This window comes from Salminus brasiliensis, chromosome 13, assembly GCF_030463535.1.
Source record: "Salminus brasiliensis chromosome 13, fSalBra1.hap2, whole genome shotgun sequence".
In the NCBI taxonomy this organism is placed as follows: domain Eukaryota; kingdom Metazoa; phylum Chordata; class Actinopteri; order Characiformes; family Bryconidae; genus Salminus; species Salminus brasiliensis.
Window position 1 is genome coordinate 476,072 of NC_132890.1, and position 23,259 is coordinate 499,330.

Genomic DNA, 23,259 nt, shown 5'->3' on the forward strand with positions numbered 1-23,259 from the left:
AGTAATATTCCTTCTGGTGTCGCATGGGTGCAGCATTAGCCAGTCTCCCGTTCAGATCATTACCTGCTTCTTACCTAGACTCCACTCTTTTGGGACTGATTGAAGGCAGTGTACAATCAGACTGAGAGATCAGATTCTCATGTCTCAGAGATTGGATCTTCTGCTGGAGGTGATCTGATAAGCAGGTGAGGGAGAATCCATCAGGTGTTCCTCTAGAATTTAGGATATTCTCTTTTAGTATGTAAGGTTGAAGCTTTGCCAGCCGTTACAGCGGTGTGTGTGTGTGTGTGTGTGTGTGTGTGTGATCACTTTGTCAGAATAAAGGAGACTCAGGGAAAGGTTCTAAGCAGTGTTGACTCCCTGGGATAGAGAGATGAGAGGATAGAGAGTGTTCTAAGCACAAAGGAAGTGGATCTTCTAAGATTAAAAAGCCTGGGTGTCTGTCCTGATAAAAGCATGGCTGACCTCTGATCACTGCCTGACAGGAGTGTGAGGTGCAGGAGCAGCTTTGAGGAGCCGCTGAATCTCAATGTAAAGAAAGAACATGATGAGGATCAGCTATGGCGCCCAAATATGCTAAGATTCATTTTAGGCATGCCAATGATATCAGGCAGATAACTGGCAGAGCTGACTAGCGGGTGGATCTTCATGGCTACTAGGTAGGGCCACATGATACTGGGGGGAAACTGGCATTGCTATATATGTATATAATATCATAATATGATTAGTACATATTTGTGGGACAGTTCAATTGTGTTTATAAAATGAACATGCGGGGGTCTGTGGAGTTTTTACACAGGAAGTGTTTGAGAACCCGAGCTGTTCAGTGTAAAAGTTCTTTAGGGAAACAGAAGCGGCTCTAAATAACACTGTTTTTTTTTAATATCTCACTCTGCCCAGAGTGTTCACTAACCCAGACATGTGTGCTGAGTTACCCCAGACTCTGGAGCTCCTGTTCCATGCAGTCCAATACTTTAACGGCCCACTCTTACAGAACGTCCAGTGCAGTGGTTAGACTGAATGGTAGTTAAATTGCTACAGTTTGCATGATCAAAGAGAGAGAGAGAAAGAGAGAGAGTGAGAGTGAGAGAGAGTGAGAGAGAGAGAGAGAGAGAGAGAGAGAGAGAGTGAGAGAGAGAGAGAGCAGATGGTTTCTCATTTCTGTCTCTGCCAGAGTCAGTGTCATACTTTAGCATGGCCCGTTATTTTAATAAATGGGATTGGCCAGCAAAGCTGGTGTCCTATCTCTCTCTCTCTCTCTCTCTCTCTCTTTCTCTCTCTCTCTCTCTCTCTCTCTCTCTCTCTCTCTCTCTCTCTCTCTTGCTCTCTCTCGCTCTCTCACATTTATAGTAGGACATCTGCAGCCTGCAGCAGAGCCTGTCTCCCTTCAGACTAATGTGATTTTAAGAGGGAGCAGAAGACATGGGGTCTTTCTCAAAATCCATCACTGCAGAACAGTGTTAACACAGTGCCTGTCTCGCTCCTCTCCACCAGTCTGAGAGCAGATCGGTTCTCATATTCAGGCTACAGCTGCAGCAGGATCTGTCGGTGCCCTCCATCCAAGTATTGGGGCTCATTCAGGGTTTTTAAAACGAGTTTCTCCTGCTTTTGTTGGAGTAACTGTCTCTACTGTCCAGTGATCACCACCCCACCTCATCATCCCCAACTCATCCCAACAGTACTGGATGGAGCTCCTCCACCATCATTCCAGAGAGCACAGCTCCACTCCTCCACAGCTCCTCAATGTCAGCAATTGAGTTCAAATCCCATAGTTCTGTCAGTCAGGTGTGCTGTTCTGTACGGATATCTAACGGATTAGCGGTCTGCAGATTAACCTTGTTAACTTCAGCTCATTCTGAGGGACGGTTGTTGAATGTAGCGTTAGTGAACCTGTGCTGCTTTAAGATGCTTCTCTTACTTATTTAGCTCTTCAGTGAAGAGTGTCGGCAAAAGGGGTCATTGATTCTGTAGACGTTACTGAGGGACTACAGTGAGTAGACTAGACGGAGACGGACTTATAGGATAATACATATAGAGAGTAATTGTAGTGCTCGTGTACTGCTGCAGAATCCAAACACAGGAATCATCCATATACAGCATTCTGAGTAGAGCGGTTCACTTTAGCCTCGTGTGTTTGATCTATATTCTGATGTGAGTGGGCAGAGCAACGCCTACACCACCGACACCCACTCACACTAAAACTGTCTCCTGTTCAGATGCAGCGTTTCTCCAAATTCAGAATGAACAGCAGATCCTCTGCCTCAAAAAAATCCACAGATTTATTTGACGCCTCAAACATGTAGAGCATCGTTAGCACAGGTTCAAGTTTTTAAGTTTATTTGTCATTTGCTCATCATGTCGGGACATTGCATTGAAGTGCATAGGGTGTATATATATATGAAGGGCATATATATATATAAATATATGTAATAAAAACAGTGCAAACATAACAACAATAAACAAAATAAGATAAGTCAAGTGAAATATACGGAATAACTAAAATATAACACCATAAAGGAATATACACAAAATATACAGGAGGGATGTAGACGTATTATGTAGAAATGGGTCAGATTAGTAAATCGTCAGGTTAGGAAGATTACACTGTACAAAAACTGATTTGGGGAATCTGAACCACTTTGCAGGAAGAAGCAAAAACATGCCAGGCCAACAGATTCCACTCTGATCTGGTACCAACAAGCTTCTCTGTTTCCTGAACCAGCAGTTCTGTGTGGCTGCTTGATGAGTCTTGCATATCAGGGCCTATGAGCAGCACTCCCATATGCAATTCCTAAAACCTTCCCATTGGCTCCTGGCATTATTTATTTGCATATTGGGCATCTCTCTACACCCCTCCACTAACCATTAGCATGTAGTTATTCCCCACAGGCCACCTTCTCTTAGGTCTGCAGTTGTATCTTGTGTGTAATGGTAGACTGCCTGGCCTCTGTGCCGTAGGCTTTAAGCACAAGTTACCGTTTTCTGAATTGCTGAGTGTGACGCTGCGGTCCTGTCCACTGCAGTGTCCACTCCTCTCAATTTTGTGGCAGATGATTTAAACTAGAAACAATTCTCATTTCTCCAAACATACCTTTGGTGAATGTGAGTCTCTTTTTTTTTTTTTACTTCATCAGTCTTTTCTGAAGTGTCTGGGCTATTATACAGTGAGTCCAAGAAGTATTTGATCCCTTGCTGATTTTCTTCGTTGGCCCACTAATAAAGACATGATCATTCTATACTTTTAATGGTAGATGTATTCTTACATGGAGAGACAGAATATTAAAAAGAAAATCCAGAAAATAAATCTAAGGAATATATATTAATTGATTTGTATTTCATGGAGTGAAATAAGTATTTGATCCCTTAGTATTCATTAGCAGTTCTGGCTTTTACAGACCAGTTAGACACTCCCAATCAACTTGTTACCTGACCTGAAGCCACCTGTTCTCACTAATCACTTGTGTGAAAAACACCTGTCCACAGAATCAGACAGATCACACAGATTTCAAGTCTCCAACATGGGTAAAACCAAAGAGCTGTCACAGGACCTCAGAGTCAGAATTGTTGACCTTCACAAAGCTGGAATGGGCTACAAAAAGATTTGTAAGGTGTTGGATGTGAAAGTAACAACTATTGGTGCAATTATCAGAAAGTTTAAAGAGTATAACATGACAATCAACAGACCTCGGCCCGGTGCTCCAAAGAAGATTTCGCCTCGTGGGGTGGCAATGATGCTGAGAACAGTCAGAAATCGTCCTGCAACCACTCGGCAGGAGTTAGCAAATGACCTGAAGGCAGCTGGGACCACAGTTTGCAAGGAAACAATTGGCAACACTTTGCGCAACAATGGATTCACATCCTGCAGTGCCCGAAAGGTACCCCTGCTGAAGAGAGCACATGTGGAGGCGCGCCTCAAGTATGCCAATGATCATTTGAAAGATGAACCAAGTTATTGGGAGAAGGTTTTGTGGTCAGACGAGACCAAAATTGAACTTTTTGGCCTCAACTCCACCCGCCATGTGTGGAGGAAGAAAAATGCTGCCTATGACCCCAAGAACACTGTGCCCACCGTCAAGCATGGAGGTGGAAGCATAATGTTTTGGGGGTGTTTCTCTGCCAAGGGTACAGGGCTACTTCACCGCATCACTGGGAAGATGGATGGAGCCATGTACCGCACAATCCTGAGGGACAACCTCCTCCCCTCTGCCAGGGATCTGAAAATGGGCCGTGGTTGGGTCTTCCAACATGATAACGACCCTAAACATACAGCAAAGGCAACAAAGGATTGGCTCAAGAAAAATCACATTAAGGTCATGGAGTGGCCCAGCCAGTCGCCAGACCTCAATCCGATCGAAAATCTATGGAGGGAGCTGAAGGTCAGAGTTGCCAAGCGACAGCCCACCAACCTTCATGATTTAGAGAGGATCTGCAAAGAAGAGTGGGCCAAAATTCCCCCTGGTGTGTGTGCTAAACTTGTGGTTAACTACAACAAACGTCTCACCGCTGTGCTTGCAAACAAAGGCTTTGCCACTAAGTATTGAGTGTGTTTGGCAAGAGGGATCAAATACTTATTTTCCTCATTGAAATACAAATTAATTAAAATATATTCTTTAAAATTATATTCTGGATTTTTGTCTTGATATTCTGTCTCTCCATGTTAGAATATATCTACCATTAAAAGTGCAGAAGGATAGTGTCTTTATTAGTGGGCAAACAAAGAAAATCAGCAAGGGATCAAATACTTCTTGGACTCACTGTATATATTTCCTGTAGATTGTTTTGCATTCCTCAGATGTTGACTTTTACAGGTAAAGGTTCTTTACCACAGCTTCTGGATCAGCTCAGCCTACTTGCAGGTTCCTTCGTCTCTCTAGTCAGCCCTTATATCTGAGAGTTTTCTTGGTCTTCCAAATCTTGCCTTGACTCCTACAGTTCCCCTCAGCTGCCATTTCTTAATGCCTTTTCTAAAAGTAGCTTTTTTATAGCCTTCTCTGCTTCTCTGCTATTAGGCATCACACTGAAGTGCAGCTGAGATTTCTTCCCTTCTGTGCTGGATCTCAGTGCTGCATCCTTCACAATCCATGTCCCTCATGGATATTTTATTGGATGGCCCTAAGAATGAAAACCTGTCCAGAGTTTTCTTAGTATTCTGTAGTTAGTCCCAAAATATCCCAGGGCACAGTTTCTACCTTTAGACACATTAGTGCAGATGACTTCAGTAGGCCAACTCCGTTCCAGCTCTGCCAGCAATGAGAATTCCTGTAAAGCAGGTCTGTAGATCAGTAGAAGCTGAGCTGAATTATGTTCGATCTAAGGCCACAGTTATCCATACTTCTGTCTGTTTGAACACGTAGGAAAGCTCTGTATCAACCTCCAGAGTGGACTTATGTAGACTGAGCCAGCAAATGCAGATCTAATTGCAGGCTTATCACACTGCTGTAATGCTATCATGCCTGTTTAAAAGGCTGCTGTGTCTGTGCAGCTGTTGCAGGTGCCTGAGCAATTCATCCGTCTCGGAGCATATGCTCAGCTCAGAGGCAGAATGAATATAATTTAGCAGTTCATACAACAGAATCATTTACTACTCTGGACACTACACGTCCACATGTTTGTGGACACCCCTTCTAATGGCCAGAAGAATATTGCCAATAGAATAGGACTCTCTTGAGCAGATCATCATGACCCTATTGGCTCCATGCTGCCTAATGCCAGGCGTGGGCTAGAGGAGTATAAAGCCCCCCAGCATTGAGGAGCTGTGGAGCAGTGGAGGAACTGTGTTCTCTGGAGTGATGGTGGAGGAGCTCCATCCAGTACTTTTGGGATGAGTTGGGGATGATGAGGTGGGGTGGTGATCATCCACCCAATATCCTGATATCACTAACGCTCTTGTCACTGAATGCAATCAAATCCTCACAGCAGATCTCCTCCTAAAATCTGGGATCTGACAGTTACTCCAACAATAGCAGGATCAACTCTTTTAAGACCCTTAATTTCAGAAGAAACAATGAACAGGTGTCCCATTACTTTTGTCCGTATAGTGTATTGTATTTGAGAAATTGATCTTTCAAAACAAATAAACAATTCATTGTGATTGATGTGTGTGTGTGTATGTTAGCTTTATCATTCCCACCGCTCTAATGGAGGACACCCAGTATTCCCATCTAACAGCTAGTTGATCTAATCTGATCTAATTTGTCAATATCAGTGTTTATCAGTTATTGAAGTTTAATATCAGGAGTCTGAATCAGGAAGGCTGTGGACGCTGCATCATATCCCTGCATTAGAGAAATACTGCAATATCTCAGCATTTTGTGGAGCTCAGCCAGAAACATGTCACCCTCAGTAGGTCACCCTCAGAGGGGCCAGATTGATGAGCTTGACCTTATTAAATTCACAGATCAGACATATTTGGAAGGCCGTGGTCAGCTAGACTCGTTCACTCTCAGCTGGGTTGCTTTCAGAAGGCTCGATTATGGGAGTCAAAGAGGAGCCTACGTGCGGCACAGGCCTGGCGGTCTGCACACACACATGATCTATAGAGCGGGGACTCGACGGAGGCACACAGGCGTGCAGGCGCTGAACCATACAGCGTCCTTTTTAATAAATAGCTGAGCTAGCCCCTTATTTCACCTCTTCAGCAGTCCGAGGAAACCATCGATCTGCTGCAGGCTGGTTTTCTGGCCGTGTCTCTCAGGACCTGAAGCACAGGGCTGAGGCTGAGGTTGTGGATGTGTGAGAGGACTCACTGTGGTACGCGCTGATACACTCTCTGACTGAGTGATGATGAGGGAGGGAAAATCTCTCTTTAGCCGTTTATTTGAAGGCTTTCTTCCCTTAAAAAGTAAAAAAAGCTTTTGATGGAGGAAGAAAGTCGTGCTGATTAAATTCAGGATTTCAAAATTCATTAAATTCATCATTTAAAAAGCAATACAACAGATGATTTTATTAGTCTTTATTAGTAAAATGAGTGAACTGAGTAATGGAGGTATGAACTTTGGAACGTTATGCTACAAGCAGGTCCTACACCTGACATCTCTTTATTTGATTTGATTATTTGATTATTTGATTGACTGATTTGTGTTTTTTCTGCATTTTATTAATTTTTTAACCGATTTTTTTTATTCAAACTGATGTTTTATGTTCTAAACCATCACATTACTAATGTTCACAATATATGCAGATGATTTACATGCTCTCTCCCATCTTTTTAAGAAATAAAGGGAATTAGTAAGTAGTCTTGCTGCAGTAGATCTTGGAGCATTGCTTTTAGAAGGATTTGATTGCATTCAACCTGAGAGAGAGAGAGAGAGAGAGATAGAGATAGAGAGAGGGAGAGGGAGAGAGAGAGAGCAGGTTCTAAAGTGTTGGATGATAAGTTCTGTCACCCCAACTTATCCCAAAAGTACTGGATGAAGCTCCTCCATCATCATTCCAGAGAACACAGTTCTTCCACTGCTCCACAGCTCCTCAATGCTGGGGGGCTTTATACCCCTCTATCCCACGCCTGGCATTAGGCAGCATGGAGCCAATAGGGTCATGATGTTGATCTGCTCCAGAGAGTCCTATTCTATTGGCAGTACTTCTTCTCTACAGGGACTAGACAAGCTGTGTGTGTGTATTTGCACATCTGTGTCAGCAATGGGTGCAGCTTAAAGTAGCTGAATACCTTCATTAGAAGGGGTGTCCACAAACATTTGGACTACTGCTCAGCATATCAGTGTTTACATCAGTGCATCTGAGCGGATCAGTGGATGTGATGGATGGTCCCCCCTTGTGAGTCTTGGTTTTTGTTAAAGCATCAGATTGTGAAAAGTGTTTTACACATAAATGTGACCTGACGACATCCAGTGCATCAGATCAGGACATCCATAGAAAACTGTGAGAGACCTGAGACTGAGTCTGAACATCACACAGCCAGAGATCCCAGACTGAGGTGGCTCCTCCTGCTGCAGCCCACAGTAGAGTTTTCCTTAAATAGTTACTATAGTAGCTTATATAAATGTGTGTCCTCTCTCCACTGAGAGTGTGCATTAGGGTGTAGTGGAACAAAGGACGAGGGCGGTCTGAGGTGTTGGGCTGACAGTAGAGGAGAGTGGGTAGTGTGTTACACAATGCACTCAGCTTCTGGCCAGAGGTTTACAACAAAGACTTACTGGAAACAGCGAAGGTCAGAGTGTCCCTTTGTCCCATTCTTCACTTAGTAGGAACTGACACACTTTCCATTTCCCTGGAGTGTTTGCATCTGTGTGTGTGTGTGTGTGTGTGTGTGTGTGTGTGTGTGTGTGTGTGTGTGCTCACATTCAGCAGCTAAAGTCACTGTAACCCGTGTTCTTTATTTTAATTTTTTCTAGTATTCTTTATTCAGTGTGTTCACTGGAGCTGCTGGCTTTTCTACACTGTGACATCCTCTTGAATTCTAAATACAAAAGTCTAAATATCGAATATTTCTAATTTTGAGATCACTTAACTTATTTCTTACTTATTTTTTATGTCTTTTAGGGGTTTTATCTACTAATTGTGGTCTTGGTGCTTGTGTCACACCACAATACGGTGCCATAATATGGTAATGATCAAACCAATGGTCAGACCTTCATCACTAAACCGCCACCAAGTCAGCTACCTCCAGGTTCGGACACAGCCAGTATGTGTAGCACTTTGGGAACAATGTTTTTAGATGTTAAGACAGATGTCTGAAAGACTCCAGAAGGTTAAGGACAAATTCTCAACAGCAGCTGAATGATGTAAATAAATAGTTTTTATAGTCTGTAGTTTCTTCAGGATGAGTCAGACCCTCAACAAACATTAGAACAGAGAACCTAGTGTATCTGCACATTTACCAGTCTTTAGAATCAGCTGGACTAATTAATGATCAGAGTTTAGGAGAGGTGCCAGGATACGCTTTCATTTCTGAGCAGATCTGTCAGAGAGCCTCCATTTAAAACTTTGTGCTTTCCCTGTGTGATACACACCTCATGTTCTCCAGATGTAGTAAAAGTGTGTATCTCAGTGAGATACTGATGGTGGAGTGGAGAATACCTCTTCTCGGTCTGTTTCTCCCTCTGATGTTCTCTGTCAGTGCCTATAGATCGGCAGCGTTGTTACCCCAGTATGACAGCTGTGTTTCCAAGCATCTTAGCATGTGATGATCCCTGAGGTTGATGGTGCGTGATGTTTTTTAACAGTGGTGGAGAAACTGAGCAGAGTATTGACAGACTCTCTGAATCACATTTCAGATGGAAGCCTGCTGAATCCTGAATAGCCAGGTTTTTTTTAGAGGCTGTAGCCTGTAATACACTGTGGCGATTTTAGCATCACAATCAATATCAGCTTTTTGGCTGCTCTTTCCTTTTGGCAGAAAATGAGATAAAGTTAAACTGTTATCTTTAATAGCTCTCTTCATCTAACCAACCCCACCACACCTCCAGACCGGAGAGCTTGGCCAAAGCTCTATTAAGTAAGCTCAGTGTCAATACTCGCTGACGAGATTCATTTTATAGAGCCTCGAATTAAGTGGACGGGGAAACTGCCGACTCGTAACAGTGCTGGCTGGAAGATCAGTGCAATCATCCACAGAAATGCGAAGGCTGGAGCTTTTAGCCTTAGAGATCACACAGCCAGATGGATGGGGTTCATGTGTTTGAGTAAAGCAGACTCAGGGTATCTACGCACTGACCACTGAATACTGGGAACACTGGGTACTGGGAGCTGCTGCTGTTTTGGAGATGTTCTGAGCCAATCGTCTAGAACATCACAGTTTGGTTGTCTCAGATTCTTACGCTCAGCTTCCAACACATCAGCTTGGAACTGACTGTTCGTTTGCTGCCTAATATGTAGATCCACCACCTGACAGGAGCCTCTGTAGACAAATATAACTAATGTTCTTCACTTCAGCTGTCAGTGGTTTTAATGTTGTGGCTGAATGATGTGGAGTATTCATCACCTAGAGCTTACAGCACTACTACAACACAAATATCAACACAGATTCATGTCTACGGTGAGAAGAACCATCTGTGAAGTGGGCTATCATAGTCTGAGCATTAAAGTTTGTTGCGGCAGTTCTTAAAGAGGACCTCCATAATAATCGAAAGAAGTGATAAGAGCTAAGTTGGCTTTGGCTCGTCTTTAGCTTCTCCAGGATGAGTCAGACCCTCAGCAAACAATGGAGCTTTTCACTGTATCTGCAAATTAAATGGAGCCTTTGGAATCAACTGGGCTAATTAAGGAACAGAGTTTAAGAGAGGTGTAATGATACACTTTCATTTCTGAGGAGCTTCAGTGCTTAGGCGAGTTGTTGGAAAAAGAGTCTCCATTGAAATAGCAGGTCTGATTTCCCTGTGGATACACACCTCATATGCTCCATATGTAATGAACGTGTGTATTTAAGAGGGATGCTGATGGTGGAGTGAGAAGTCTCAACCTGCTTTGATTCATCCACTGTGCTGAACTGTAAACCCACCTCTTCTTGGCCTGTTTCTCCTTCTGATGTTCTCCGGACTCGATTCTGTTCTTGAAAAAGGTCACTTGTGAATGATTACCATTCTTGGAGTTCCTGACACTAAGACCCCCCCTGTTCAACCCCCTTCATGTTGGATTTCTGATGTTCTGACCTTTGCTTTGTTGTGTTTATTTTTGTTGTTATTTGTGTTAAGCTGTACCTGCCAGCCTCGGCATTGACCCCGGCCCGCTGTAATGATGAGGAGTAGGTTTAGTCCTAATAAAGACACTCTGCAGCCACAGCCTGCCTCACACTCATCATTTCAAAAACAGAGTACAGTACGATGCAAAAGATTTAGACACCTAATGTCATTATTCTAAAGAGGGTTCTACTGTAGAAGCTCCAGATCCCACCAGAACAGATAAAGCAGCTGAACATAAATCCAGTAAAAAGGAGAAACAAGAGCTTCTCATTCTGAAAAAAGTAGTGAGATCTTGTCGGTGAGCTAGTCTGAAGAACAGAGCTCGGTTCCTCCAGGGTTCTCCTGGACGCCCCCCAGTCCAGCCAGCACAGCGTGGAGGATGTGTTCACCTCCATCAGCAGCAGCAGCAGCAGCAGCAGCAGCTCACCTGATTTACCATCATTAAGCCCTGATTTACCACCAAACCAGGTGCTGATCTGAGGAGAACTCTAAATAATACTAGACTCCAAGTGAATCATAGTCCCTCCCAGATATAGTTGGGGATGTCAGAGAGATGTGTGCAGACTGGTAAGAGGAGGCAGTATGGACTGATGCCAGATGCTTCCCAGACATCCTGCATACGATCTCACTTTCTCCGATTCGGAAATGTGATACTGAGCAGTCCTGCCCTGCCTCTCCTCGAAGGTGACACTGACTTAACTGTTTCTCCTCTGCACAAAGTTTTAGGGTTCATTTGTCTGAATGCTGTGAATGATGTGTATTGGTGTGTTGTAGGGTCTATACAATAGTGACAGAACGACTAGAACTGCTGATCTCCTGGGATTTTGAGCACAGCAGTCTCTAGAGTTCCTCAGAATGGTGGAATAAAGAAAACACATCCAATGAGCAGCAGTTTTGCAGTTCTACAGGCAGAAACACCTTGTTGATTAGAGTGGGTCTACAGAGAATGGTCAGACTGGTTGGAGCTGACAGAAAGGCTACAGTAACTCAGAAACGAGAGCAGAACAGCATCTCAGAATGAACAACACCTCCACCCTTGAGGAGGATGAGCTACAACTGGGAGATGTGGGTTCCTAATAAAGTGCTCAGTGAATGTCATTTTAACTACTTTCTCTTCAAAGAGACGCTTCTTTAAAAACAGGGAAACTCCTGAAATTCTGTGGAGATGAAATTTATGTATTCTTTTTTTCACAGATGACTCAAATTATGAGGCGTCTGGATCATCTGTGTCATCTCTGGACCAAGCCACCCTGGCCACCTCTCCTCATCATCCAACTGGTTTGCTTATGATTGATGAGAATCCCATTTCAGTCATCAAGTCAGATCCTACCAGTCTGTCAAAGGGCATCCGAGAGGAACCAGCCTTCTCCTCCATACTGACTCTACTGACCGACACGGCTGCACAGCCTCAGAGCCCTCCTCATTCAGGGTCCACTTTGGAAAGCCCTGTTAGAACTGACAACGTAACCAACCATTCACCTTCAGATGGTCCAATTCAGAGAGCAGAGCCATCCTTTAAGTTACCCTCTTCCTCTGCAGTGGTGCTCGGCGGGAACCAGTCCTCTGTCTCAGGTTTGGTGTTCAGTATCAATGCTTTTACCAGTCCAAACCATAACCACATCCTGCACCTCCAGTTACCCCTCCCATTCCCTGTGACTGTAGTGAGCTCTCATCAGTTTTGCCTTTGTCATCATGGTTATCACCATAATTATCACCAATAACATCATAATCAGTGCATTGACATATAGACAAATCACAGGCGAGGGGGAGGTTTCAGAACACACAAAACCCTGACCACTAGGACCAAATGCTATCAGAGGAAAGTCTCAGATTAAACCACAAAGTAATTAGGACCAATCACAGTCTGGGAAAGTCCAATTGCATGGATCAATCACAGTCACTTTACGAACTCAGACCACTGCGTTGTTTTAGTCAAAAAGACTTTCTTGGCTTAAAGTACACTATCAACTTTACCTTCAAAATTCTCGGCTTTATCACCAGTGGCAGATGTTTTGTCATCACTACGTCATTAAAATAATCATTAATATAGTCGCCTTTCATTACAATCATTACTATAGTCACTATATATTGGAAGTAACAAAATCAGTGTATTATCACTCATACCTACATTGTTCTGTCTGCTCTTTAAAAAGATCCTCACACAGTTCACTGGGTGCCTCAGACAAACGACTAACTGCTCAGAGGAGCTTTAAAAGGAATACTAAAACCTCTGCGCTATAGAGCGCTACCCACCTGCCATTAAACAAGCCTTATAGTTGAAGAACAGTAGGCCAGTCAGTGCCAGAAACACCTGCTCCTAACCAATCATCCACAACTGTACAGCTCTCAGGACACCTCCCATAAACACTGACTGTATTGTCCCATAACGCAAGTGGATCGTTTGGCAGCAGAACCACTAGAACAACGTTTGGTCATGGGAAACTTGCCTAGTTTTATTCTTCCATCTGCATCTGCAGCCCATGTCTCACTGCATATATCAAGCCAGAGCCAAATGCAATTACACAGGGGTAGTATATTTCCCCAGGCCTTGACAGGGAGAGCCACAAAACAGCAGGTTTACGGAGAGTCAGCAGCTCTGGCCACTGCAGCACTGGTCCACAGCAACACTGCTTTATTATCCATCCAAGCAGAGCAAGAGCAACTGTGCACCACCACCTCCTTAAATTAAAGCATGATCAGCTGTAAACATCCACAGTACTGTCATTCCATTCACCATTTGTCTAAAATATTGAATATAAGAAGACCAGCAAACAGCTTGATGAATCATCTTCAAGTTGTTACCTCACAGGTTTGGTGTGCCTCACAGTGGAACCAGCGATTCCCCTCTTAGACAACACACAGTATTCTACCACAGAGTTTTCCTGGCAAGTGAGAAACCCTTCACCCAGAGCTCCAGTTAGGAACTCATTTATGGAGACAGGCATGATGAGATCTGAGTCTGAGGTTATGGCATGTGGACTCTTCCTTCCTGCAGTTCTTTTATCTGCTGAGGAACTGAGGAACCAGCGCTAGAGAGAGCTCTCAGATGCAAAACACCTCTCAGTATTTATGGAGCCTGAAAGGACTTTGTCATAGCTTTAGCACTCCCTAAGCACATTCCCTCAAGTCAGCAAGTATCTAGCAGTGTTTTGTGGAGCTCCAGTAGCAGAATTGGATTGACTGGCACTGTCTAACTAGAAGAAACTCACATCCCTCATCACTGACACAACTGGGCCCATCTTCCCAGACAGTGTGGCAATAGCATTGACCATGCAGCAGCCTTTAAATAAGCTGCAATCTCCATTTTCTAGCATTGCTTCTTTCCCCGAGGTCCACTTATGAACATCTGTGTGGGTTTTCCTTACAAAAACAGTCAGAATTTCTTTTTGCATGACTGTTTTCCAGCCTCTTTGTTGTTGTATGCCTTTAGTCCTGCAAACCAGACAGAGAGTCTTGTGAGTTTTATGGTTTACCCATAAAACAGGGAGAAACCATTTGACTACAGCCTGATTAGCTGTACACTGTTGCATGAGGGTGATTCTCAAAACAAGAAAAACAGATCCATTGAAATCAAACTGAAAATTGGAGGCTCAGAGTGGCTCAATGGACGTGAAGTTGAATCCAGAGCCATGCCATTTTGCCATCGACGGTCAGTCCAGGAGAGCACAAATGGTTGGCTCTGCTTGTGTCGGCTGCCCAGATGGTTGCCTGCCATCAGCAACAGTATGAAAAGAGGTGTGGCTGGCTTCACATGTATTGGAAGTAACATGTTAAGTCTTTACCCTCCTAGTGCAAGCAATGATTGGTGTGTTAATAATACCAAATTGTGATTAATAAACAAATTAAAAAATATAATCTAATGTTTATCAGAGTCAGGTTTATTAAAGTATGTTCCCACACACAAGGAATTAGTTCCGGATCTCTAGTATTAACAATATACAGCTACTCTACATATAATTTACAGACAGTACACAACATACAGAGAACAATAGTAAGCACAGTATACACAGACTACACAAGGACATTTCTGTACAGTGTGCTTTACAATGTTATTCACTGAAGAGCAGCATGCAGCACTATACAGATTAAATATTGTGAACCACAGCAGTGTAAACATGAAATGAGTAATGGTTCAGTAATGCAGTGACTGTAGGATAAGAGTGAAAAGAGATTATCTTATGTAAGAGGCAGTGAGGGGCAGTGGTGGCTCAGCGGTTAGAGCCCTGGGATGTCGATAACAGGGTTGTGGGTTTGATTCCCGGGCTCGGCAAGCTGCCGCTGTTGGGCCCTTGAGCAAGGCCCTTTAATATCCTAATATTATCATATCTGCCGCCTTTATGTTAAACATCTTGATAACAACTGATAATCTGATCATCTGAGATCTAATCCTGTTGAACAAAAAACTTTTGCTGTTTACTGAGTAAGTCAGCTCCTGAAGGACACGCAACACACACCACAGGAACATGTGCTCCAGCTCAGGTGATGCAATCTGAGAACCCTTTGATTCTAGTCAGTTGTGTCTTCACCCATCAAGAAAAACAGCTCTCAGACATTTCATCAAAGCAGTCATCTCCAGAGACAGAGAGTTTTCTTCATGTTGATGTATGTCTGCCTCTTCTTCTTCTCCCCTTATCTCTAGATATGATTTTGTAGATTCAGAGAATCAAAAGCAGTAATGTTTTCTGAGCAAAACGAGCATTTAGAGATGAATCGCTTCAGTGTTACGTACTACTTTACCATAAGACTACCCTTATAAAGGGCTTATAAATGGTGAAAGTGTTTTAACTAATTACTTAAAGCTTAGCACAAATCAGTTCTAACCATCAATAAAGAGATCTACAGTGATCTGCTGATCTCCACTCAGGGCCCCACATTCCTCCATACTGTTAAAGCTCAGATGCTGCTGGATCCTGATCTTACTGTGGGTTCTCCATCAGTCAGTGTTGTAGCTGTCGGCTTCAGCAGAGATCTGTTAGTACCGGACTACAGCTGAACCCCAGCAAGAGCTTTAATTACTCACTAATGATCACCTGATCAGCTCATTAGCATATGAAGAAACTACTCTCACAGTCTGAGCTCTGAGAGATGTTGTTGATCTACATGTTTAACTAATGCTGATGAGTTTCACACTTTACAATTTGTGTTGTTTATAAGTATTAATAACTTAACAAATGGACATATATCATCTGAGATGAAGAAAGATTAGACTGAACAGGAGAAAATGAGAAGCTCAGGTGATGATCTGTGAGCCCTGATTGGGCTTCAGTAGTGGAGAACTGAGTGTCAACTGTGTGTCACCTGCACAACTACAGAGGAATCAGTTGCACCTGCAGTTTTAACCAAAAGCTCTTTAATTGGGATGGTGCAGAGGAGTGCGTCTGGCTCTGGCGTCTAGCGTCTGAACCTAACACCAGTTAGACTGAATGCCAGCTCCACTGAGAGAGAGAACGAGAGGGGTCAGTGGATACAAGTGATATCTATATGACTTTACATCAAAGGCTACATCAGAGGTAGTTAACATCATTCCGACACTGACTGGAGGACTGGAGTTTTTCAGCGTTCAGACGAGCCCCTGATGAAAGAGCTTTTATCTGAGAGTGGAGACTTATCTTCTTCACCAGGCAGCCCTCAGTGTTTCCAATTAACAGATTTAGTCAGGGATGAGGAGGACAAAAACAGCCCGACTCTCTCTATGAAGCAGTTTAACGGTTCCTCAGGGAACAGCAATGCTGGTCCAACTGTTTGACTGTGTCTGATATGGTGACCTCATTAAAGGTTAAACCTCAGAACCAGCATCATCCTCATCATCCTCATCTTCATCATCATCATCATCATCATCATCATACCTATCTGCAGGAGGTACCAGTAATATTTGTATAGCCATCAAATCTGTCATAATCATTATCATTATCATCATCATAATTGTCTTCATCATCATCATCATCATCATCATCATAATTGTCTTCATCATCCTCAAAGTCATTGTCTTCATAATCATTACCATAATCAATTTCTTTATTGTCATTATCCTCATTATCACAGTCTGCCTTCATCATCATCATCATCTTCTTCTTCTTCTTGGTCTTCTTCCTCAGTTCATTATAATTGTTTGCTAATAATTAACACCACTGATATTTGTATAGTCATTAAATCTGGCATTGTCTTCATGATCATCATCATCGTCATCATCACCACCACCACCATCAGCATCATTATCACCACTGTAGTCCTTTTCATGACCACTGCCACGGCTCAGAGCTCCATTTCCATTTCACTCTGCAGTGAGTGACCGTGGTGTTGTTGTTACAGAGGAGTCTGCGCTGGAGGACTGGGTTTCTGAGCTGATGTCCTCTGAGGTGATGTCCAGAGAGACCAGCCTCCACTCGGAGGGAAATGACTCTGGTTTGACTCCTTCCCGAATGAAAATTGCCACGATTCCCAGCAAACCTGTGAATACACTGACACATACAGAGTCCACTACCCAGGAGGTCACAGCCAGCAGCGTCCCTCAGCTCACTACTGTTACCACCACAACTGTTGCCACGACAACTACTACAACCACTACTCCCTCTCCAGTGACCAAAACCACCCAAGCAACCAGCACCAGACCCACGACCACCACCACTACTACAACCACCACAACTACAGCTAAGCCCCCGAGAATGATAGCACCTGCCCTGCCTCCTACTCGGACCATCACCACCACCACCACCACTGAGCCTACCAGGACCAGTCCTCCCAGAGGCACCACCACCACCACCACCACCACCACTACTCAAACTCCTCCAATAAGCTGCAACATCACTGAGAGAATGTGGGTTAAAACAGGTAAGGTAGCATCAATTACTGTGCCTTTAATGAGCTAATTAACTTCAAGCCTCATTTTGGTGCTTTAGTAAGAATTAATGGAATTTCAGGTGGTTGCTAAGGTATTTCAAGTGTTACTATGCTGTTGTTATGTGGTCACTAAGATAAAACACAAACAATTTTTGCTAAAGATTGATATGGTATAGCTTGTGGTTACTAAGGTGTTGCTGTGCAGTTGATATGGGATTAAGGTGGTCGCTAAGGTGTCACTCAGTAAGTGACATGGTTTTAAGGTGTTTTTCTATTGGTTGCTAGAGTGGTTGCTCTAGAAGTTGCTATGGTATTTTAAGGTGTTTGCTAGAGTGTTGCTATGCTACCCTGTGTGGTTAGTTGAGTGCTACTAGTGTATTAACATCATTGTGAAATAAGAAGGATGCACTTTAAAAACTTCTTACAAGCCCAAAAATGTTGCTCAGTGTGTCATATTAATATATTATTATATATTATTGGAATGTATAAACTCTTCTTTGTATCTTTAATTTGTAGGTTTTCAGTTCTGTAATTGTTAATTGGCAGGTGTAATTAATGATGGCACCACCTTTTCTCCACTTGTATTACCTAATGAAGACCATTCTGGTCAAAATGTTGCAATAAAATAAGAACTTGTGTAGACTTTCACCCTTTTACATTATGTTAATTGAATCTATCGTCTTAAACTGGTACAATTTCCTGCGTTTATTTGTGAATGTGCTGCTATTCTCATGTTTTCTCTCTCAGTCCCCACATGAAGAAGTGTTTGACTGGTCAGATACAGTATTCTCCCTGATAATGAATATTCTTCTTCATGTCTCCGCCCCACACCTGTGGCAGTTCTGTCCATCCACCTGCGGAGGAGCCGGCTAGACAGTATCCTGAAGCAGAACCTGCCGAGGGGCCTCACTCTAGCCCTGAGGAAGGCTCTGAACGACAGCTCTGTCCACGCACAGGTCAGTTTCTTTGTAACCATCCTGTTATACGATCTGCTCAGCCCATGTGCTCTGATGTCGAGACTGCCTTAGAGCAAGGCTTAGTGTGTAAGGCCATCAGACAGCAGTGTCCAATCTTACTTGACCTCAGCTTTGAAACAGATAAAACGGTGATGTGTTGAGCCAGTGGTTCTCAGATAGGTTCTCAGGAATTCCCACGTGATCCAGATTTTTGTCCCAACTGACCTCGCAATACATCTGGATAGAACAAAGAGGACCCATTTGGCAACCACTGGCTTCAAGGCCCTCCACTCAGTTATTTTTCAGATTTATGACTGGTTTATTTGATTGTAGCATTAGTATTGTAACATTTTATTGATTTTGCTTTAGTTTCCCTTTTGCTTACCATTCAACCAGCAGTCACTGCTTAAAGGAGCTGTGCACGATTTTGCATCAGTGCACTTTTGATAAAATTCAGCCCTGGCTCTGTAAATGAACCCTGTCAGGTTCTCCTGTCTCCTGTAACAGTTCTCCTGTCCTTCTCTGTCCTCTCTTTTATACACTGACACTCACTCTGCTTTGTCTCAGTGGATCCAGGAGGATCTCTGTATCTGTGGTGCCCCCTGCCCGTCCTCCGGCCCTGCTGCTGACTGGCAGGAACAGTGTTGAGTCGACCCGAGACACTTACTTTGTTTCCCATTTACAGAGCCAGAGACACAATAATAATTAAAAATGCCTCATTTAACCAAGAGTGCCCAAACATTTAATACTGTATGATACATTAGAAGGTATTCTTTAGTGAGTGGAACAGAAAGATGATCCAGAAAAGCACCACAGATACAGAGATCCTCCTGGCACTGTGTATCTGATACTTGCTAGCTTCATGAACTACAGGCGTTATCGAGGAGATGGGTGAGAAACAGCCCAAAAGGAAAAGATCTGACGAAAATCTGACAAAGAAGTTCTTAGATCAGACAAGGACAAAGACGTGTAAACATTGGTGAGGTGTTTGGGCGGTGCAGAGACCTCTGAGTGCTGAAAGACTGTATGAGGGTGTTGCTCTATTTCTGCTGGATAGGTGGTAACACTGACTGATTTTTGCTGTTTTACAGAAATAGGTCAGTTCTGTTTTGTCCCGTTTGCGAGTGTTTGTGTTGTAGCTTAGCAGCAGCAATTGTAGCAACGGTTTGCTAACACTAACCTAGCTAAAGCTAATTACTGGCCATGATGTTATATATCGAGGTGTTTGATCATACAACATTTGCAAAGGGTTTCACATCTTAACTACATCTGAAAAGATGTGCATTAGAATGTGTGAGGATGATCCCTGTTCTGGCTACAGTAAGATCAGCATGTATTTCAGGATGTTGAGCTTTTCCTGACTGAGGGGAGAAGGCTGGGAGGGCAGAGCGGACCTGAGAAATGTACTGCACATTAAAAGAAGGAGCACAGATGGTGGAGTTGGAGCTGTAGAATAATCCTAATCTTTAAATGAAGGCGAGACTGAATGAAACTCAGCTCCTCAGTAACACCCTCATATGGCCGCAGTGCGGGGAGCCCTGCGCTGACACAGTCGCCGCCAGGCAGCAGGCCAGTCCTCATCACATGCAACAAAGCTCAGTTGAAAGGAAATCCTGGAATACCACCACAACTCAACTAACACACACACACACACACACTCACACACTCACACACACACACACACACCCTCACACACACACACTCACACATGCACCGCCTCAGTGTGTGCTGAGCCACGAGCCCATCTGTCATCTTGTCGTTCACTCCAAAAGTGATGAATCAGAGCCGTCCAGCCTCGCTTTTATACACACAGGAGAGGCCTTCAGTATCTGTGAGAACCCTGTCAGGTTCTCCTGTCTCCTGTAACAGTTCTCCTGTCCTTCTCTGTCCTCTCTTTTATACACTGACACTCACTCTGCTTTGTCTCAGTGGGTCCAGGAGGATCTCTGTATCTGTGGTGCTTTTCTGGATCATCTTTCTGTTCCACTCACTAAAGAATACCTTCTAATGTCTCTTACTGCTCATACAGTATTAAATGTTTGGGCACTCTTGGTTAAATGAGGCATTTTTTAATTATTATTATTGTGTTTTAAACATTATTATTAACCTAATTTTTAAATAGAAAAGTAAATCAAAGGAAATGTAGCTAATCAAACACAAAAATCCAACATAGCAGACAAGATACTGAGACACAAACTGAAACTTTTGGAAGTCCCTCACAGTCCCTGACCTCAACATCACAAACATTTGTTGACAGAGCTTGAAAATGCTGTGCAGCAAAACGACCAGGAACATCTAAAGGCCTTCTGCAAAAAAAAGAAACAGTGGGAACTATTTCTTCTACAGGAACTGAAGGACTATGAATTTTATAGCTCTGGCTTTGTCCTGGCTTTGTAAGGTGTCCAAACTTTTGCACAGAGCTTATTATTAATGCTCATACCATAAGCTGAACACTAATTGTGTAATTGCAGTCTCAATTTAGAAAAATTACAAACCCTAAACATGTGAAGGGTTTAATAGTAATTGTCATCAGTTTCTCTTTTCATTTTTCAGTGAAATAAAAATATTCCAGAGCTATATCCTGATTCATTTATACCTTTAATAGAGAATTCATCATGTATTTTTCATTGTATTTTTTTGTGTAATAACCAAATATTTACCAAAACATTTAACACACACAGATCAGCCATAACATTAAAACAAGACGTGAACACTGATGATATGGGTCCAGAGGCTCCGGTCAGGAGGTGGATCTACATATTAGTCAGGTCTTGAAGGTGATGTGTTGGAAGCTGAGCGTAAGAATCTGAGACACTTTGATAAGAACCAAACTGTGATGTTCTAGATAATGACTGAAGGGTCAGAACATCTCCAGAACATCAGACATCAGGTCTTGTGGGGTGTTCTTGATATGCAGTGGTCAGCACCTACCAAAAGTGCTCCAAGGAAGGACAACCAGTGGACCGACGACAGGGTCATGAACGCCCAAGGCTAATTGGTGCTCATGGAGGCCCCGCCCACCTCACAACTTACAGGACTTACAGGTTCTGCTCCTGACGTTAGTCTTGGTGCTCCAGGTACCACAGCAGGACACCTTCAGAGGTCTTGGGGAGTCCAAGCCTCGAGGTGTAATGAGTAGACCCTCCACTGTATTAGGCAGGTGGTTTTAATGTTATGGCTGATCAGTGTAGGATGTGCTTGAGATTAGATCAGTTTAAGATTAGACCAGGTCAGAGATTTGTACCTGTCTGATTGGCTCTCTTTGCTCCTACAGATTGGAAGTCTGTCCACAGTGCCCAACGTAACAGTGGGCTACTACGTGGCTCGTGGGGATATGGTGTACATGGCCTCGGTGGTGGTGGAGGCTCTGAGTGCTTACGGATTGGAGAGACTGATGGCTGATATCCGGCAGTTTGTGCCGTTGGTGCAGGCGGTGCTCGTCCCAGCGACCCCCTGGAGACCCACCCCGGCCATTTCACTGATGCTGAAGACAGGTCAGAGACACTGAATGTCTTGGAGAGTTAGTACGCCAGCTTGATTTGCAGCCAATGACTGAGTCACTCTGCTGGCGAACAGGAGAGAGGCCTTCACTGTGGTTACAGACAGACTGGAGGAGTGCTCAACTGTGTGCACTCCTCCAGTCTGTGTTTCTGTGTGTTTCTGTGTGGGATGTGTGTGTATGTGGACTGGCTTGGGTGTATTTTCACATGTAACACTGTATATGTATGTGTGTGTGTGTGTGTGTGTGTGTGTGTGTGTGTGGACTGGCTTGGGTGTATTTTCACATGTAACACTGTATGTGTGTGTGTGTGTGTGTGTGTGTGTGTGTGTACAGTCCTGAGATTTGTAGGGCCAGGAGATGATCTGTGGTCCTGCAGGTTTGCTCAGATGATGGAGGAGAGGCTGGAGAATGCCTTCGCTGAGGCTGAGGCCAAAGTCCTAAACTCTTACAGCAGACTGTCCGTACAGGTCAGAGCACTACTCACCATCCCACTAACGCGTAAACTCCTGACTTCACAGATCATTAATAACTGTGTGTTTAAATATGCAGTGAATTCATATTACTGGTCTATATACTGTAGTATAGAATGCTCTCTCTTACAGGGAGCTCAGTGGCCACTTAAATTTTTTGCATAGTGTTTAATATATCGTCACTCTCTTAGCAAAATCATACAGAACTACTTATTTATATTATTTATATTTTCTAGAAGATTTTATCACATCACACCACCTGATCCAAAAAACACGTCCTGTAATAACCTCCAAAGCTAAACATTAAAAATTAGGAATGCTTTTTGCCTTCTCCTGTAAAGTTACGGTAGTCAAAACATTATGACTATGGAGGGAGCTGATTAGGCACACATGTGAAAGAACAGCAGCATATCAATGTTGTACAGTTTATAGTACATGGTTGTTTTTATTGTTTTGATTTTTTAAACTTTGCTTAATAATTGCCAAAGTAATGAGTAGATTGGCCAATTACTTAATAAATCAATACTGATTACCTCCAGACCTCTTACTCTGTGTGAGCTTATTATGATAAATGGGCCGATAGATTTTGATAAATGGCTCAGAATGACTTATTATTGAATATTTTCACGTTTATTGGGGACATTTTTCCTCCTTATTCTGTAAAGTTGCACTTTCAGGGACGTGAGGTTTCTCTGTTTAAAGGTTCTTAGTATTCAGTTTACAGTAAGAAATTAATTATCCCTCTAACTGCTGCATAATTACATTTATTTTCTTCAGCAGCTCAGTTCTGCATTCTAAAGAAAATCTGCTTCTCAAACATTCTTTTTCTTTTCTTATTAAGCTTTAATAAAAATCAG

At 43.1% G+C, this 23,259-nt stretch overlaps 1 protein-coding gene across 1 annotated transcript in view; it reads left to right on the forward strand.

Moving 5' to 3' along the window:
* Positions 1-23,259, forward strand: part of kiaa1549lb (KIAA1549-like b) — a 70,170-nt gene that overhangs the window by 4,843 nt on the left and 42,068 nt on the right. The window contains 5 exon segments of the mRNA XM_072695209.1: positions 11,832-12,209; positions 16,947-17,465; positions 18,315-18,430; positions 21,705-21,924; positions 22,266-22,399. Coding sequence (XP_072551310.1) covers positions 11,832-12,209; positions 16,947-17,465; positions 18,315-18,430; positions 21,705-21,924; positions 22,266-22,399 — 1,367 coding nt within the window.